At 41.2% G+C, this 19218-nt stretch overlaps 2 protein-coding genes across 2 annotated transcripts in view; both read right to left on the reverse strand.

The window, feature by feature from the left end:
* Positions 1-1041: 1041 nt before the first annotated feature.
* On the reverse strand, positions 1042-10733 carry LOC120557731 (T-complex protein 11-like protein 2). The gene is made up of 10 exons (XM_039798307.1): positions 10577-10733; positions 9267-9357; positions 9009-9138; positions 8796-8916; positions 6896-7116; positions 6139-6275; positions 5331-5512; positions 4008-4189; positions 3408-3580; positions 1042-2865 (listed from the first exon to the last, which is right to left on the reverse strand). Exons 2-10 carry the CDS (start codon positions 9343-9345, stop codon positions 2603-2605), a joined length of 1488 nt encoding a protein of 495 aa, XP_039654241.1. The 5' UTR covers positions 9346-9357; positions 10577-10733; the 3' UTR covers positions 1042-2602.
* Positions 10734-13998: 3265 nt separating this feature from the next.
* The window catches only part of phc2b (polyhomeotic homolog 2b (Drosophila)), a 30666-nt gene continuing 25446 nt past the window's right edge, over positions 13999-19218 (reverse strand). The window contains 6 exon segments of the mRNA XM_039798308.1: positions 13999-14178; positions 14311-14579; positions 14581-14630; positions 15540-15654; positions 15753-15858; positions 18740-18869. Coding sequence (XP_039654242.1) covers positions 14024-14178; positions 14311-14579; positions 14581-14630; positions 15540-15654; positions 15753-15858; positions 18740-18869 — 825 coding nt within the window. The 3' untranslated portion in view covers positions 13999-14023.

Consider the following 19218-nt stretch of genomic DNA (forward strand, 5'->3'; position numbering starts at 1 on the left):
CCACTAATGGAGCGAGCTGGAAAATCTAACTTTTCCCGAACCCCGTTGGGGAGGAGGGCCACAACGTCATGGCCACCAACACAACTCAGCAAAGACTGTTCTTGCTCGGGCTTTAACTTCTGGATATTCTGCAGCGTTGCCGAATGGCTTCGCTCGCATCTTTTTAGCGCACGTCCTAAACGCCATCGTTCTCAGCCACTCCCTCTGTTCGCTGATTGGACCGCCAAATATTTGGCTGATGAAAACCCAAGACTATACCGCAAACCCAGACGTAGGAGTACTGAAGGGTAATGAAAATTGAGCGGAAGTACGTAGGAGGGCGGAGCCAGGCTAATGATTAGCCCCAGTTTATGCGTACTGTGTGTTATATTACATTCAAGTCACAGAGCTACGCAGCTGATTTTTGAAAGTGCCTGGTGTTCTTTGAAAAACACAGATCCTACTTGCTTTGTTTGCATCATTCATACAAGAGAAATACTTGGTTTGTTGCATGATTTGAAAAAAAAAATGAAAAAAAAAAAGATAATCAACCAATTTCCCAAGTTGCAACTTTCCTAAACCAAATGGTAGCAGGATACGACATCCTTGATTTGTACTTTATAGTAGGGTATTATACCAGTTACATTTGTTCATAATGTTACTTTCCATTATATTATATTTTTATATAGAGTAATGCGTTGGCATTTTCTTGTGCCGTACCGTATGTGCAAGGAGATATATTTCTGGATACCCTGGATTAGTAAATCACGTTGTAGTTTGAGAAACTGGTTAGAAATCTTTTCAGCAGACTGATTATTATTTTATTCATATGGTTAAAGGAGTCTTTGAGTATTCTGGAAATACCTCCAAAACAACGTTAAGTGTGACCTTGTGGGTTTTTAAAAGATTGCCAGGATTTTTTTTTTACCTTTCAGAAAATGTTTACCTCTATGACACATGTTTTGTCATCCGCTCTGCTTGGAGCTGTTACAGCATTCAAGGCATCCATTGGTGCATTTATTTTTGTATGATATGAAAATATTCTAGCTGACTTGAAACTCGCTTGAGTAATAAAAGAAAATCACAAATTACAGGTTTTCAAGAGAGTAATCTGTAGAGTTCTGTTTAAGCTTTCAGTTTTTTTTTTTGTTTGTTTTGCAGACTGATCTCATGAAGTGGCGTCTGTATGACACGCCAATTCGTATGCCATTACTGGCGTGTTATCAAGACGCATACTCGCTTTTTAGCGTGTTTATCAAAGCCGTTTGGCCTCCATTGACTGACATTACCTTGCAATTGCGTTTGAATTTACGCCGTAGCGAGTAGTATGAAAGGGAGAAAATCCGCATAGGGAGGTTTATCGGGGTGTTGGATGGGTCAAACGCAGGACTTTCACCCAGGAGACGGGGGGATCGTGTCCCGCGTGTCACGTTTCCTAAAGTCAACCGTTGCTTTCTTCTTTTACTAAACCCAACCCGTTCGCCGTGATGCTAATTCCTCGAGCCGTCTTTCCTGCTCCGTGTCTGTGTTGCTCTTACACTGTTGCCCCTGGCAACTGATAGCGTAGGATCCCAAAATGGTGGGCGGGCTCAGACACCTCCCAAATCGTCACGTGACAGCAAGCTACCGTGACGTATGTCCTCATTGTAGCCATACACGCGGACAGCTCAAAATGCGTACAGATAACACGCCCCTTGGCTTTAGAAAGTGGCGTGTATGTTTACGCAAAGTCATGATGTCACGTTGGCTTTTGTGTTTAGCCGGTTATAAGTGCATCTAGTAATCGTTTTTTCCAGAATATTGTTTAAAAGACATTGAGGTAAATGGTGATTACTTACAGAATTTTGATACCTGTATTTTGAATTGTTTAGTTGAGTTCATTGAGGTTGCTGAAACATAATAGAAAATGAATACATTTGATATTTATTGACAAATAAGCGCCTGTTTGGTACACCACCTCCCACTAAGACCAGCAGCTGTAGGGGAAACATTAAGTATAGTTTTGGTTTATAATCAAAGGTGCAAAAAATAAAACAAACAAAAATTGTTGATTCAGAAAAAGGTGCACACTGTCTGTGCAAAATAAACACATGTCAACATAATAATAAGAGAAACCAGCTACATATTAAAACTTAAGTATTATTTACAAACTATCTAGCATAATCTTTGGTACTTAATGTTTTTTTCCTGAGGGTGTTTACCATGAGATGAAGTAAACTGAAAACCAAAAACAACTACTTATCCCAGGCTATTGAGCTTCTCGAAACATTTCAGAACCTCAATCCATCTCTTGTTATGACTCTTTTCATTAACACGCTACAAACTGTTTGTTGTGCTTGTCCGGGTGAAAACTACTACTCATTTTGTTTTACACAGTCTGTTAATTTTCCTAATGTTTGTGCACTCAAATGTGTGGTTAAGATGCACCAATGCAGTAATAATTAAGTACCTGCCTCGTGCTTTGAGTTAGATGGGTTTGTTTAAACACCTGAAAAAAAATATATATTTTTTTTTTCCTGCAGACTATAAATATCTTAATGTCTTTCCCTTAAAACATTCCCTGCTCCCAGTATTTACACTCTGTAGCGATACATTCAATCGCAAATGGCATCTTATTTTAAAGTCACCGGAGGTTGTCTGGCTCGCCCTCAGCCTGGCGCGAGTCCTCCCCGGTCTCGGCCTCTCCTGGTGGGAACAGCAGTTTCCTGAGGATGGGTGCGTAGAAGGGACCAAAGACCGTCCGGTTGAAGTGGACGATTTGCCCAAAGGCGGTCCCCAGCTCAGCTAGCTCAGCGCTCACCAGCCTGAGGGGAGTGGGCAGCTCTGGACTCCTTTTAGCGGGGCCGCCCTGCAGCATTGCCTGGAGGAAGCCCTGTACCCTTTCGCCTGTTTGATCCAGAGAGGGGTGAGGGGGAGGAGGGAGAGAGAGGGAGAGAGAAAGAGAGAAGGAAAGAAGTCGGCGCTCTGCAGCAGCACACATCCAAGTTTAAAAACATCCACGTGGACATGTGATTACCCAAACTAAATGACATTATAGCGCATGTTCTCTCCTACAGATTAAAGTATACTACCATACGCCGCATTATCCTGTGACTATTTTGATGATCAATTCATTATTTGAGTAATTAATCCTCTGTTTCCAGCTCCTCAAATGTGAAGATTTGCTGCTAAACGTTAGTTGCGAGGCATGCTTCTCCTGTCGAGTGAAAACGGTGCATCCCCAAACTGCCATCTTTCTACAGACTAAACGATGCTGAAATCTCTTTGTTAAAATATAGTTCACATTTTCCAAACCTTAAATTAAATTAAAACACAACAACCACCTATATCCAAAAAATACTGGAAAACTTAAATCTAATATGTGGATTCAAACCACCCCATGTGTGCTTCAATTAATCTTTGAATCAGGCCTCTTTTGCTCAGCTGACCTATGAGCGTGCGGACAGGATTGGTGTGCTTCCACAGCTCAGATATTTGTCCTTTCAGCAGATCCTGGCTCTCCTGAGGCAGCTTTGCTCCTTCGTGGCCGCTCACAGCTTGGGTCACCAGCTGCAGCACTGTCTCCCCGAGCCCCAGCAGCGCCCCCTTCAGGTCAGCTTCCCTGCAGCACCAGAAACCCGCATTAGACAGATTACCAGCAGGGCTCATTAGATGTGTATTAGGTCACAGGCCTATGAATGTATCCATTTATAAGGAGAGTTGAGCAAAGAGACCAGGGACTCATGGCAGTCGATAAATAAGGGTCTTTAATAACATCTAGGTCTCTCAGGTTAAGATTAAATAAAATTAAGTGATTAAGGGAGACATTTTATTGCAGCCTGGAGTGTGAGCCGGCCTTGATTATCACAGGCCGCTGTTCTACATTTATCCACTAATCATGACGGGGCTTCTCTTGAACAGAAAGAATGAGGTTAGCTGGATCCGTTCTGACAAGCTAGTTGTCTCCTGTCACCTCGATTGGTTTCCTTCTCATACAATACCTGTTCCCCATGACAGGCAGTACATGTATCGCCAAATCCTCCTCTTACCTGGTGTGACTGCCCTCCAGCAGGACAGTGACGGACTGCCTGAGTTTACCTACAAAGCCCTGCAGGGAGAAAACGGCGCCGCCACACTGAGCATTGGTCAGGAGCAGCACCGATGCCTCCAGGACCAGCATCTGGAGCCGCTGGCCCAGAGCGTCCAGGCGGGCTCGGTCCATCAGCACAGTCTGTGTGTGGAGGTCAGGGTCACGTGTCAAAACGGTTAATCACAGGGAATTTGCAGCTTAACCTCTCCGAAGAAAACCCACAGCTACATCTAGATGACAACATTCTGGGTTTTGGATACACAACGTTGCACTGGATATTGTGATGATATAGTGATATACAGAACCAGGGGTACTTGGACCCGAGGGGCCACTTTGCATTTGCCTGGAGGTTAGAGGAAAGAGTGTGGAGTATTTCTAATTGGAATAAAATAGAAAGTACACTTTGATTAAAGAAACATATGAAATATTATAATACGAAAACTAGTTACGAAATGAGCAGAGAGGTTTAACTAGTTATCTTAAAGTAATGACTGCACAGTTCACATAGTTAAAAGTAATGGAAAAATGGTTCCAATAGTTAGCTAAAAATAATGGATAAACAGCTCACATATGTGGTAGTTATACAAATGCAAACTTGACAAACCCACCTAAACATTTGCAGTTTATTTGAAGGAAAGTGTTATTGTAGGCTAACAATTTCTACTTTTATATAAAGTAATAGTGTTAAAGCTGCAGTGGGGTAGAATGCAAAGAACAAATTTAAAGTAGAGTGAGACTTCCTTCTCTCCCTGCAGCTCTACCCTCTCTGTCGCATGGGCAATGCATGCGCAGAACAGCCAATAGGAAAGCTCTCTCTCTCTCTCTCTCTATGAAATGACCTTAGATTGACCTAAAGTCTCCCCTCACTGGCTAGATTTAATAAAAAGCCTCCAAACAGAGCCCAGAGGAGTTGCAGTGAATTCTAGTTTTCTTTCAGACCACTTGAATTACAATGTGCTGAAAGATTATTATGGAAGTTTTGCTCAATGACGCCCAAAAAAAAAAAAAAAGTGCCTACCACAGCTTTAAAATCAGTTCAGATGAAGACATTTGAAATGAGTGATGTTGATGAAGGAGTACATGAGTTCATCTGACAGGACTGTGTCATTAAATCAGACTGGAAAGGTGCCACATGAGCTCTAATGTCTTGTCACATGCTTTCACATCAGCAGGGTGACGAGGAGTGTGTGGGGAGAATGAACATTTCCTTATAATCAATAAAATATCACTGGAATGAAAGCCAAAGTGTAGTGTGATGTAATTGTTGCGGGCTGCAGCTGACCTCGGGATATTTCTGGCCCTGCACGTCCCAGTGTAGCAGACTCATGTAGGCCCGGTTGAGGACAGCGGTGGCGCTGACAGGACCTCGGCTGTCACGACTGGGAGACTCAGACCGAGCTGTGGCGGCCGCCGCCTCTTCTGACGCTGCTGCCTGAAGCCAAGCGGTGGTATCGTCCAGAGAAGCTGAAGAAAAACAGTCAAATATACATGACACAGACACCAGTTGTACATGATTAAGATCTACAGCAGTGACACTGAACTAGACGAGTGTTTTGAGTGATACAGACTCGGATGTAGTTATGTTTTCTTCAAAAGAATGTAGCGTGGGTTTAACTGTATGTTTGGGAGTATGTGGAATAAAACCAGTTATATTATGTTTACAGCACAGTTGCACCAAGATGAGGAAATTACCTTTTGAAAAAAACTGACACCTTCTGCTATAAAAACTAAAATAGTGTTAGTATGCAGAGAAAATACATAGAATACTATCCTAACACATTCATTAATTTGCTAACAAAATGTATTTTGGGGGACACTCTTTTAGATAAACTCTGATTAGCCAGCTGTACTTAGACAGAATAGCTGAGCCAGAACAGCCAGAGGTCACTGATTAGCAGTCCAGCTCTGCACCCAATCTATGGGAAGCTGAAAAATGGCAGGATGGTGCTATAGAGAGACAAGGGTCAAAATCAGTTTAATTGAAAAGTGAAATATCCAAGGACCACACATTTCACAGTCACAAAGTCACCTTTATCATCTATCACTCACACCGCAGCAGTCAGGCTAGAGATTCAAACACCCTTCCTCACCCGGCTGCTTGTCCAGGATCTGCTGGAACTTGGCCCTCTCGTACTGCACGGCCTGCTGCACCAGGTGAGGCCTCAGGCTCTGGATGGTGAAGTTAACCATGTCGGTCTTCATCAGGCCCAAAACATGGAAGATCTCCCTAAGGGAAGGGCAGGGCAATTAGTTTTGCGTGAAACAGCTTTTGGGATGAAAAATTACAAATGGAAGCAAGCACACTTTATTTATGTAGCACTTCTCAAGGAAGAAGAAAAAGCCAAGACGACAATATAAAAATGAATAACGACTAAAAAGATATGTTTTTAGACGACATTACTAAAGTGGACATTGCTAGACTTTTTTTTTTTTACAGTTTTACTGGTGCAAACTAAATAAATCTATTTTCTGGGTTGGTCAAACATCCCTGCTTAATTATCTTTCAGAGAAACTGATGGTTACCTTGTCATAGGGCTGCTGCATCAAAGTAACAGGCAAAGAGTAGATAGAGTAAATAAGAGTAGAAGGAATGTGCACAAGATGTCAGTGAACTTTATACAGACCAGCTTTAATAAGCTTAAAATCTATTAAGCAGATAAAGAGTTTAGAATTTACTGTACTTTAGATCCGATGTAATAATATGGTTTAGCTGGGCTATGTATAGCAATACAGTTGGCGACAGACCCTGGACATGTGTAAAAATTGGTCAAATAAACTGGGTTTATTTATTCATACCATAGTAGACACAAGCTTTGTCTGTAACATTGGTATTAACCTGTCCCTCACCTCAGGAGCTCCACAGGGTCCCTGAGGTCGCTCAGTGCCCTGACCGCTGGGTCTCGCACAGGTGCACATAAAGATGCCATGGTGCTGATGATGTATCCCGCCAGTCTGTGGAGATCCAGAGCTCCATGATCGACCTCCTGCTGGATCAGCTCCATGTCCAGCACCTCGTCCAGCTGAGACCTCAGTCTAACGTGAGCGGGTAGCAGCAGGGACTGAAGTATCTAAAAAGGAAAATATGAGGCGGCCTTTAGTGTAGTATACATACAGAAAATTTCAGTTTACCCGATTAACTGAAAATATAATCCCTCGTAGAACTCAACTGATGAATCAACAGGTGGATATTACTGGCCATTTTAGCCTATAACAGGTATTTTGGTGTTGGTGTGTACATGTTGGCAGGTAAGTGACAAAAAAAAATCCAGTATAGTAATGCCAAAGATGTGTTAGGTCATTTAGGAACATTAGATGAGAGCTCTGAAAAGTATATTTTTCATCTGCAAAATGTCCCGCTCAGTACATATTGTTGCTTGATTACAATTCTTGAAAGTACTTTCATTAATAGATTAAAGGAATAGTTTGACATTTTTGGGAAATACACTTATTTGCTTTCTTGCTGAGAGTTAGATGAGACAACTGATACCACTGGAGTCTTGCTGTCACAATGGGATGGCAAGGCAGCACTTCTTTTTTCTCCTACTATGGCCATGCCAAGACCCGCCCTTCAATAGCATTCACACACTATTATTGGCCAGGCGTCCATGCTTACGCAAGGTAACGTAACCCATTTTGTACAGGTCCTATCCCTTGACCAATCAGCTATCCTCACCTTAACCACTCAAAGTCAATGCCTATCCCCAACCAATCGAGCTGCTATTGAAGGGCGGGTCTTGGCGTGGCCATAGTAGGAAAGAAAATTTTGCGGCCAGGCAACTAGAGGTGTTGAAATTTATCAAATAATCGATGCATCGAATCGGGGACATGGACGATGCTGCATTGATAATTGATTATTTCTGTTTACAATTTAATGTATGCCTATCAACATTTCTGTTTATATATTCTGTTATGTTTTGCACATTCAGGAAGTGCCATGTGCTCAGTGCTGTAGTTTTATGTATCCAATTTATTTAGTATTAGAGCACTGCAGAATGTTTTGTTTTTGAAGCTATGGCTTTAATACAAAAATGTATTTGACGCATCGTGAAGCATCGAGATATCGAATCGAATTGAATCGCTGACATGATAATCGTAATTTTTTTTTACGGATTAAACACACAATATACAATGAGCTAATAAATTTGTGAGCTTTGGACAGAGCCAGGCTAGCTGTTTCACCAGTAGTGTGTCTAAAAAAAAAAAAAAAAAGATTTGAGACACACCACTAGTTTCTATTCTTTATGCTAAGCTAAGCTAATCAGCTGCTGGCGTTAGCTTCATATTTACCGCACAGATATGATGAGAGTGGCATACATCTTCTCATCTAACTCTGACATTTTGGGGAATACGCTGATTCCCTTTCTGGCAAACTATTACCTTAATAATGCGAATGCTAATGAGTTAAAACACCAATTGAACGTACCATAACACTTTCTTTGCAAAGTAGATATTCTGTTCTTTTATGCTGTATATCACTATTAATAATAGATTCATCTGTCATAAAAATGTTTCATCTCTAGATTTTATTACTAATTTTTTTTTAATGTTATATTTATTTTCCTGTGAATAGCAGATAGCTCTAATAGGTCTGCAAGGTTGGCCATTTCATGTTTATGTGTTATCTGTCCATACTGTACACACTCTGGTTTTGATCTTCAAAGCATATGAGAAAGACTGGGCTCAGAGGTCTCACTAGACCATACTCTTCTGCCACTAATGCCTCTGATTTGATGCCATACACACTTACAGTCTTGACTTCCTGCAGCAGAATGACAGCATGGCTGTAGTTTGGAGGATCGCTGTTCAGCTGCTCTTGAAGACTGTCCCAAAACGCCCGGTGAACTATCTCCGTCACTCTGCCTTCCAGGCTACAAAAAGAAAAAATGGTTAAAATAAAAAGGGAAAAAAAAACAACAACAACTAAACTCCCAATTAATTTTTGAATCTTGTTTTTTCTTGCCTGTCTGTAGGAGGGCTCCTGGGTTTGAAGCAGAAGTCTTTGTTCAGCACTATCTCATGCGCAAGGTTCAGGTTGGAAACACAATTTTCCAGCTCCATCAGACTGGATAATGAGACGGTGGGTGGGCTCCCTGACACCACAGACAGGACACACACACACACCCTCAGATAATTAAAACTGCCACGGTGGTAATAATTCAATTACTAATGGTCCCTGAACGTGCCTGAAAACAATAACTGCCATAATAAAGCTTCATACCTGTGGGAGAGTCAAGTTTTTCCAGACAGGGGAGGTCAGAGGGGGAATCATCAGTGGCCTTGTCTCTTTGATTTGGCATTTCAGCAACAGCCTAGACATTTAAATTACTCAGTGACTAATAAACTCAATATAGCTTGGTGAAACTGGCCACAATGTGTCAAATAAAAATATTAGGAGCTGAAATTATTTGAAGATTAATAGATTACTCCACTGACAGAATATTAATCTATAACATCTACATTAATACAACTCAACAGACGTTGCTATCATGGCAGTTTATATGTGTGTTTGCAGTCGGAAAGAAAAGTGGTGGAAGAGGTACTCAGATCTTGACTTTTACTCAAGTAAAAGTAACAATACCACAGTGTAGGAATACTCTGTGAAAAGTAAAAGTAAGGCATTTAAAATTGTAGAGTTCTAGAGCTCAACTATCTAAATCTAAATTAATCACCAACTATTCTTATAATCAATTAATCTGTTTAAGTCATTTATTTATATATATATATATAAAAAAAGGTCAATCTGATTCCAGTTTCTTAAATGTGAATATTTTTCTAATTTCTTCACTCCTCCTATCACATCAAACTGAAGGTGTCAACTTGGGCTTTGGGAAACACTGATGGACTTCCATTTTTGGACATTTTATAGACCAAATAATTAATTAATTTATTGACAATGAAAATAATCGTTAGTTGTAGCTCTATAAAAAGTGTACATCAACATGTAAATGGTAAAAGTATACTCATTATGCAGAATGGCTCAAATCTGAATAATGTACATTGTATCATTGCATAGTAGCTAGCTAATTATTGATGCATTCATGTGTAAATGTGAAGGTGAGGCTATGTTGTAACAGTAAACGTTACCAGGCTGTTGCTGTAGCTAGCTTGTGAATTTCCCTAAGGATCAATGTCTTATCTATAAATAATACATCATAATCTATTATATGTTATTATAGTATTAATCTGAATATGTAAAAACTGTAATAACTGCGGTTATCAAAGACATGTAACGTTAGTAAAAAGTACGTGAAGTATTTGCCTCAAGCGTTATCTATCGTTAGTGGAGCAGAAGTTGTTAAAAAATACTTAGCGAAGTAAAGTAAAAGTACCTCTACTAACTTCACAGTAAGTTAGCTAGCTACTTAGCTAGGTTAATTACATGTAACGTTAACGTTAGTTAACGATACTTTCAACCACTGAAAAAAACAAACAAAGATCATGGTAATAACGTTTCCGTTACATAAAATACCTTAAAACTCGTTAATTAAAAATAAAATAAAAAAGTTTAAAATGAAGATACTTTTTTACCTGCTGCTGGTATTTCGGTGAATTTATTAAAACTTAAAAAGATGAAAATGTAAATTTACTGACTGAAACGTTACACAAACTAGCTAGCTAGTTAACATTAACTACGCCACAGCAACAATGGATGGATGTATTATTTTGACACAACGTCAACGTAAAACCTTTTTGGTCAAGTTTGAACCTGGGCTAATCCATTCTAAATCAGGATATAGGGGGGCGTTTAAACATGGCAGCTATTGTTATCGGTTTGGCACATGATCTAAACCTGTATGTGCGATTGTGTCGTAATACAAAATGATCGTACAAATGTATTAAAAGGTTGACTTGCATTTATTACTATACTGAATACAGAATAAGACGACGGCTTCATTTGGTTTAGTCCGATCTCAAATCAAAACAGTGGGTGTGTCAGTACTGTATTAACCAACAGATACAAACACCGCAGATCACGAGATCACTGCGTTCGAAAGAAAGCTCATCGTACCTATCCATAGACATACCTATCCCTTGTTTGTACTTCCATTGTAGCTAGTTCAGTGGAAACAAAACGGAAAGCGGTCGGTGTGTTTGTATAAATGGGTCACTGTATAATGACACAATTATTTGTGAACAGCTGGAAATGTCGCGTTTCCTATAAAACAGGAACTTCGAGAAGGCATCGAATATAGTGCACTATTTCCGTGATAGGGAACGATTTCGAACACAGCTAGAGATATGCAGAGGATGGAAAGTCATAGATATATCTATGATGGAAAGTAATCACAAACAATACTCTTGTACTAGATACCAGAGGGCTTTAAAGAAACTAGGGCCCGAGCACCAACAACATCGGTCGGCGAAAAGCCCTATAGGATTATTATTATGCACAGTAATTGCAGTAACTGTATACCATGGATGTCTGAGGTTCATCACTGGTCTTAAAGCCCTCACTCATCATTGTGAACTGTATGAACTTGTTGGATGGCCTTCTCTATCAACATGGAGACTTAAACGCTGGCATATCTTTATATACAGTACAAGGCTATTTTAGGTCTACTTCCATCCTACCTTCTATCAGTGTAAAAAGTACCGGGACTTAACAATCTTCGTTCCCATTATCTTTTTCTGTCTGTTCCAAAGGTTAGAACTGAGCTGGGGGGAAAAAAGCGTTTAAGTTTGCTGCTCCCTCTACATGGAACAAGTTACAGAAATCCATGAAACTTAATGAGCTGGTCTCATTGGTCGCTTTTAAGATGATGTTGATTTACTTGGAGGCTGCCACATCTGGCTGTAGATGTTTTGTCTGATATGTTTAGGATTCTGGTTGACTTTGATGGATTTGATGTTTCAGTTTTAGGTTAGTGTTTTTGTGTATTTTGTGTTTGTGTTTATGTGTGGTTGCTGCTGCCTGTCTTGGCCAGGACACTCTTGAAAGAGAGATTTTTAATCACAATGAGTCTCTTCCTGGTTAAATAAAAAGGTAAATAATGAAAAATAATAACAAAAATGGCCTAAGACAGAACTGTATTGCAAATTATTTATAATTGTAAAAGGTTGTGTTACAAACTGTTTTGATAAATACAAGCATTTGACAAAGCCTCTTATTACTTTAGGTTATTCCTCATATAATTGTGTTTAATGTTAGGTGTAGATTTCTCTGCATTCAAGCTTTGTATTCGAGAGTTGTGAGTTTTGTGAGAAAAGGCAAAAGAAGCATCTACTTAATTAGAAATGAGAAAATGAATGAATGCAATTTTCTGTTCCCAGTCACACATACAAAGAGGAAAAGGTCTCTCTTCCATTCACACACTGACAAAGCTGTACAAAAAAACATCTCTAATAATAATTAATTTAGACATCACATTTGTCTCAATGCCTTAATTCAGTAAGGACTGTGTTGCAGTATGACCCAACCCAACCCAGGCACAACTGAGCAGGTAGTGCACTTTGGCACGACTTGTTCTTTCAACTTTCTTCTCCGTTTTTCCTTTGAACTTCTCCAGTTTTTTTTCCCCCAGCAAAAATTAGAGACTCCATTTACACCTGCTTTTGTGTTATATGTGTGTTTCTGGACAATGCCATTTAATAAAGACCTTTGCATCTACACCTGGTAATAAATAAGCGTTATTAGGGGGGGGGAACAGAGCTTGCAATGCAACGCGGTTCACAGATCCAGCGGAGCGGTGGAAACCTATTGTTTTCCTAAGATTAATTATTTTTCTCTGCCTAAAATGAAAACTGATGCTACAGCCTAAACCGTACATGGTGGGTGGGGGGGGTGCTGTTTTCAGGACTGGTCCAGATGCCTGCAACTGCCTAACTAGGCGCTATAGCAGAAAAACACATTTGGCCTTATAACTCCCAAACACATATCCACGCGTTTCCCGAATTCAGCTGAATCTCCTGATATAGGCCACGGCCATTTCCGCCTGTACTTTTATTCTCGAGAAATCGCGATTTATCATAAACCTACATTTTTCAAACTCCTCCTAGACCATGCAACCGATATGCACGAAAATTGGTACATAGCATCTCCCGACCGACCGGACACAAAGCTATCAAAAGAATTTGAAAAATTACTAACAAATTTGTGTAGCTAGCTACAAAAACATGAAGTTTGCCATATCTCGACCAAAATAAACTTTAGATTCTTGTTTTCCATGACTCTCTGGGGCTCCCCACCAAATATTACAAAACTTGGCCACTAGAGGGCGCTACAAGTCACAAAAGTTTATATCTCATGAACGGCTCATCCGATTTTTACGAAATTTTGAGGGTACCATTTAGGGCCACGCCTACAGTGGGGTACTGACTCGTCAAAGTGGGCGTGGCCTATGGGACCCAGGTTTGGATTCACCACTTACACTAATGTGAGCAACTTCAAATTTACAGCGTAGATGTAGATTCATGGACCTCACATACCAAAAACTACACATATGGACCACTAGGTGGCGCTTAAATGTCAAATGTATTTTTGCGACTTGCATCAGGAGGCTTGGACCCCATCATAACTGCTTGCAGTTGTAGCAGTTATTGCAATTCTGCCCTCATTATGATCAGATCGTAATATACAAAATAGGTACACAACACAGCATGTCTAAGGTCAAGGAAAGCAATGCTGCTGTATGGGCTCTATGCTTTATTTTTTCTTTTCAGAGGAAAAGGAGATTTGTAGCTTTCTGACGGGCAGCTTAGTTAGGCGATCTTTTAACTTGCTGGGTGTTTTTTTAACTTGAGCTTCAACTCTAATATACCATCCAATATAACCATGGTATACCACATGGTTATTAAGCAGACGCAAGTGAATATGAGAGCAAGTTAAAGTAAGATTTAAAGGAACCAGTTCAGTAGTAGGGAGAAGGCGAGGTCATAGTGCATTCAGTCGGTTATCATTTCGTTTTACACTGTTCTTCTCTCACACACAAACAGACACACCCACACACAAATAGATGCACTAAGATCAATGCACTGCTAAGAGTCTTTGAGCATGTTGATGCGTGCAAAGATTTTGAGTGCAGGTCCCAGTTTAATGTTCATGGTGCTCATGAGGTGGTCCTCCTTTAACAGTAGCAAGGCCTGTCCATCAATCTCCTGAGAGCGAAACTCGTCTGCTATCTCCTGACAACCTGCATGAACAGCAGAAGAAGAAGTACAAGTTAGTCACACTAAAAACAGGATTCCTAAGCAACAGAGTCTGTATGTCATGCTTTAGGAGTGCGTTTCCTGAACAAACAGGGGTCTGCGTTTACTCCTCTGACCTGGCAATGAACGAATGAACTCGTAAACTTCTTCCACATTCCACTTGGTGGGGTCGTTGGGTAAGAAGCGCTGACAGAGTGAAGGTGAGTCTCTAACAGCGCAGCCCTCCTGGTCCGAGGCCCTGCTGGGATGCCGGTGGACGGGGACCTGAGCTGGGGCCGGAGCAGGGGCCAGGGATCCAGAGCTGGCTGCCGAAAGGGGAGACGCCGGCTCCTCGTAGCTGGACATGTCCGAGTAACACGGGCTGGACTCCTCCTGACTGGGCTGTGGGTGAGGACACAGAACCGCCCTGAGTCTGCTGCGGTGAGGGGGACAGCTTCTGAAAAGGAGAATAGTCAGGCGTGACGTCAAGGCTTGGCATTTGAGAAATGATTGGCTCATCAGTAAAACACTGCTGGGACATTGTATTAGACACAGCAAAGATTAAAAAGGGGCAATAAGTAAGATTTATACTGTACACTAGCTTCAAAACGAGTAGAATATACCTGCGGGGGTTTGATAGGGTTGCTGGATCAATACCAATGCCTTGACAATTACTTTGTCAGGTGCTGAACCCTCGGGATTATAAAACTCACTTCCTGGTCCAAACATGAAACAAAAGCACCCCCCAATGGAGGTTCAAGATCCAAACCTTACGGCATTGCATAACTCAAAACATTTTGGCTATAAAACCTTAAAAAGAATCTCTCCAGGCAAAAAATAAATAAAAAAATTCCTTATCAGTATCATTCAGTGTCATCTAAACTACTTGTCTCTAATGTAAAAATGTAACACTATTGTGGTCATTAGTATTTCAAGACAGGGGAAGTCATGTCACAGGATATCTAGAAGTCAAAGTCTCCGATAAAAAGCAAATCCAATTGCTTTTGATGTCTCTGTAACTTGTGCGGTAGGCAGAAAATCTCTACAAATAACTCTCTGTTCCTACTGGTTACCAATAAATGTTACCAAGATCATAAAGTACTTAATGACTCCTGACGGAGGGAGATAATCGGGCACCGACACAATTGATGCTAAAGTTCATTAAAAAGCATGAGGCGTGAAAAGTGCAGGGCATAAAACGGGCAGTGGAATAAACCTGATGGGTGGTAAATTGTGGATGAGGAAGTTTTACAGCAGTGAAGGAGAGTGTGTGTGTGTGTGTGTGTGTGTGTGTGTGTGTGTGTGTGTGTGTGTGTGTGTGTGTGTGTGTGTGTGTGTGTGTGTGTGTGTGTGTGTGTGTGTGTACCTGCTTCTTCGCCTCTATACTAGAGCGGCCCTGAGATCTTCTACGCCAGCGATTTGTTGGTTTACTCCTCTCTGGATGGAAAAGGCCTATCCGCTTCGTACAGCCCACGTTGTACCTGTCCACAAAAGGTCCTTATTATAGCTTTTCCTTTATTCACATAGTATATTTGTTTAAAGACATATGAGAAGAAGTATAAAACTGGAGGTGACTTGCCTCTTTGCACAAACCATGGAGCAGAATCTCTTCGAGCCTTTGAACGTGTAGGCAAAGTCGACCCAGCCACAGTATTCACACGTCAGCTTGGGTTCTTGCTCTTTTTCTGCAGGAAGGGAAACCAGACAGACACTAAATATTAGTTTTTCTTCTGAAATTAGACATTTTCTCTTTGAAAAGTGAAGAACGGCACCCGATCTCCCACCTCTGCCGCTGTGCACCGACTGAGCTCTGCCTGCTCACAGGCCGGCAAAACTTTGCCAGTTGAGTTTTCAGAGCCCCAGAGTTTTGCCGGCATGTACAGTGACACAGAGCTGGTTGAAAAATCGGCAAAGTTTGTCTTTAATTCACAGAGTTAGATGTGAAAATATGCTGGCTACATACTGTTTTTTTCTAGCCGTCTCTCTCTGCCTCAGTGAGAGCGGGCAGTGGCTCAGCACAGCTCGTTCTTCAGAGGCAAAAGAATTAAATCAGCATTTGATTGTTGATTTAGAATGTCAATGTTGTGAATGATGCTTTGACCTATTGGGTACAGCCCTAATGGTTAACTGGGACTGTTTTTATATGTGGTATGTTGGCATCGTTATTGCTGCTGCCGTGCTCTTTAAGATGCGTCCTTCCATGAGAAATCTATTCCCCCTTGAGTATTTCATGCGATGGGAAAACATTCCTCGTGCCCATCCCGAATGGGGGCCTGTTGTTTCAGGTACCAGTGAGACTTGAAATATGACCCAGGAAGTCCAGGTGGTGTAACAGATAAATGTGTTTAATGGCCTATCAGACGCCAAAACACTGCACATGGTTTGTGTATCTCACAGACCGGATGTTACAACTCTGGAAAGTTGTGTGAGCAATTACCGTAGCTTATCTTTTGTCACTACGTTCACTAAGTAAGAAGTAGAACTATGGCGTTCATGTCACAAAGTAATTAACAGGAAGGTGGGCTTGCAGGTAAGTGACTGGCAAAGCACGTAGCCGAACAACGTTGCAGAAATACTTGAGCCAACGTTTTTGCGAGACGACCCTGCGTTGCTTAGCCAGAAACCGCTGCGTTGGTACCCCACTGCATCGACAGACAGTAAAATTAATGAGGCTTAAGTCAGTCTGAACAAGGCCTTAAACAGATCAGGTACAATCCAAACGTCACTGATCCACATGAAATAAAGTTTTCGGTTCTGATTTGTTTATTCACAGCGGCCAACTAACGTGGGTAAAGCTAGTGCCACTTCCTCTATATGTTTCACTTTATTGTGAAGGCGAGAAACAGGCTTTTACTGTGAAACTGAACGTGTTATTAATGAGTATTGAGAGGGTGTGTGAGAGAGAATGTTCCAGAAAGAGAGGACTTAAGTTACATTTCTTCTTCTTCAACGACAAACTTTTAGCATCTAGAGCAGGGTTCAAAATGAAAGTTTTCGGCCACCAGTCAAATGGCTAGTTAGGGCTGCATGATATTGGAAAAAAACTGACATTGCGATATTCTTTTTCCTGCTATATATATATTGCGATATGAAAAAAGACATTTTTACAAGATGACATGAATAGCTTTATTTGGAAATAATAAAATCATTCTCAACTACTAGGGTGTAGGGGTGTGACGAGACACTTGCTCACGAGACAAGACGAGACACGAGATTGGGGTCACGAGAGCGAGACGCGATTTTAACACTAATTTAAAGAAAACTTCAGTTAAGAAATATGATATGATAGGTTACAAGCTAGGGGTGTGACGAAACGCGCTTACTCCCGCAGCGAAAACATCACACAAATTTGGGTTCATGAGAACGAGGCAGGAGATTTCGTCGCGGTGAAAAGTTGTCTCGTGAGGCGATGTGATGTCAGCGTGATGGAGCGTGGAATTACTATTGAAAATCCCCTGCCACTTTTAAATCATTTGTGTGGCAACATTTTGGTTTTCCCTGCGGAAATAATAACCGCGGCGAAAGAGTGACAGACAAGACGAACACAATATGTAAACATTGTAAGAAAAAATGCCGTTATACCGCGGCTAACACGAGCACTATGCAAAAACACTTACAGCACCACCACAGCTCTCTACTAACTACTGCACCCGCGACGCGGGTGCAGTAGTTAGTACGGCATTTCTTTCTTACAATGTTTACATATTGTGTTCGTCTTGTCTGTCACTCTTTCACTCTTTTCACCTCGACGAGAAATCTCGTCACGCGAGATCTCGTAAAACGAGATCTCGTCACACCCTTACTAGGGTGATTTTGTAGGAGAGTGCATCTACATAGAAAATAAACAATCATGTAGAACGGTGAAAGTTTACTTTTATATCAAGCAGCAAAGAAGTTGTAGCGTCAACATCGCAACGTCCTCGGATGTGACTATCGCGCATGCGCACATCGCGATGTAGACGATGAAACAAAATATCGTGCAGCCCTATGGCTAGTTAACGTTCAAACTTTACCAGTCACTTAATAGTTTACCATTGTTTTTTGGCTGGTGAGTGAAGCAAATTTGCCAGCCACTTGCATATTTTACCAGCATTTGGCTGGTGGATAGTGCTAATTTTTAACTCTTTTATAAAAAAAATTAAAAAAAACATAATTTAGCAGGTTGGTTTGTGTCTGGGGGAAAAAAAAAGACATGCACAGGTTAAGTGATTTGGTGAAGAGATGCCGAAGCATGTAATTACGCTGAAGGGAGCCTTTTCGGTGTCGACACGGAGAACAGCAAGTGCAGCACCAGCTCATCGTTCATCCCAGCAGTGTTAGGTCTGTATCTGTCCACAGCACCAGTAACCCTACTGCAGTAACTGTGTGTTAAGAACGTGTCCGTGGTTATGAGGTTGATGCATTGTAATGTCCCAATTTCATACACCTTCTAAAACGATAAATACAATTTTCACAAGCCCCAGAAAAAGGTGGGGTCGGTGCATCGGGAGTTTAATGAGCACCGCCACAGTGCTGCACCACTGATTTACACAACCTTTTGTACTTGTCAAATACTTTTGGTCTCACCGGACTGGTTGAGGTCCTCAGGCTCAGAGTCGGTGTTTGCTGCGTTGCTGACGGGGGTTTTGTCGGGGTCTGAGGAGAGCTGGTGATCCAGCTTCCTTGGGCTGTCGATAAGAATGGGCAGACGCTCCACCTGGTGACAGGATGATAATATTTAGAAATCTACCAAAATAAAAACGGCGACATGCTCCAAGAATGAGAAACAATAGCTGTGATTACAAATGAGTGACAATAAAGTCGGACTGCTTCGTTTGAATTCTGACAAATATCACAACCGCAAAATGAAGTGCAAAGACTACGTTCCACGTGTATAGCCTGATGACTTGGCCAACAGTGTCCTATTTGACTAATCATTAATAATCAATCTAATGATACATTAGTGCGTGTGATTGTAGGTGAATAAGAGCCATTTAGTAGCAATTTCTGGACTCCCTTTAATAATTAAACTACAACTGAAGACATTGTTGCAAAGTAAGAAGGGC

The sequence above is a fragment of the Perca fluviatilis genome, chromosome 4 (genome assembly GCF_010015445.1).
Source record: "Perca fluviatilis chromosome 4, GENO_Pfluv_1.0, whole genome shotgun sequence".
NCBI lineage: Eukaryota > Metazoa > Chordata > Actinopteri > Perciformes > Percidae > Perca > Perca fluviatilis.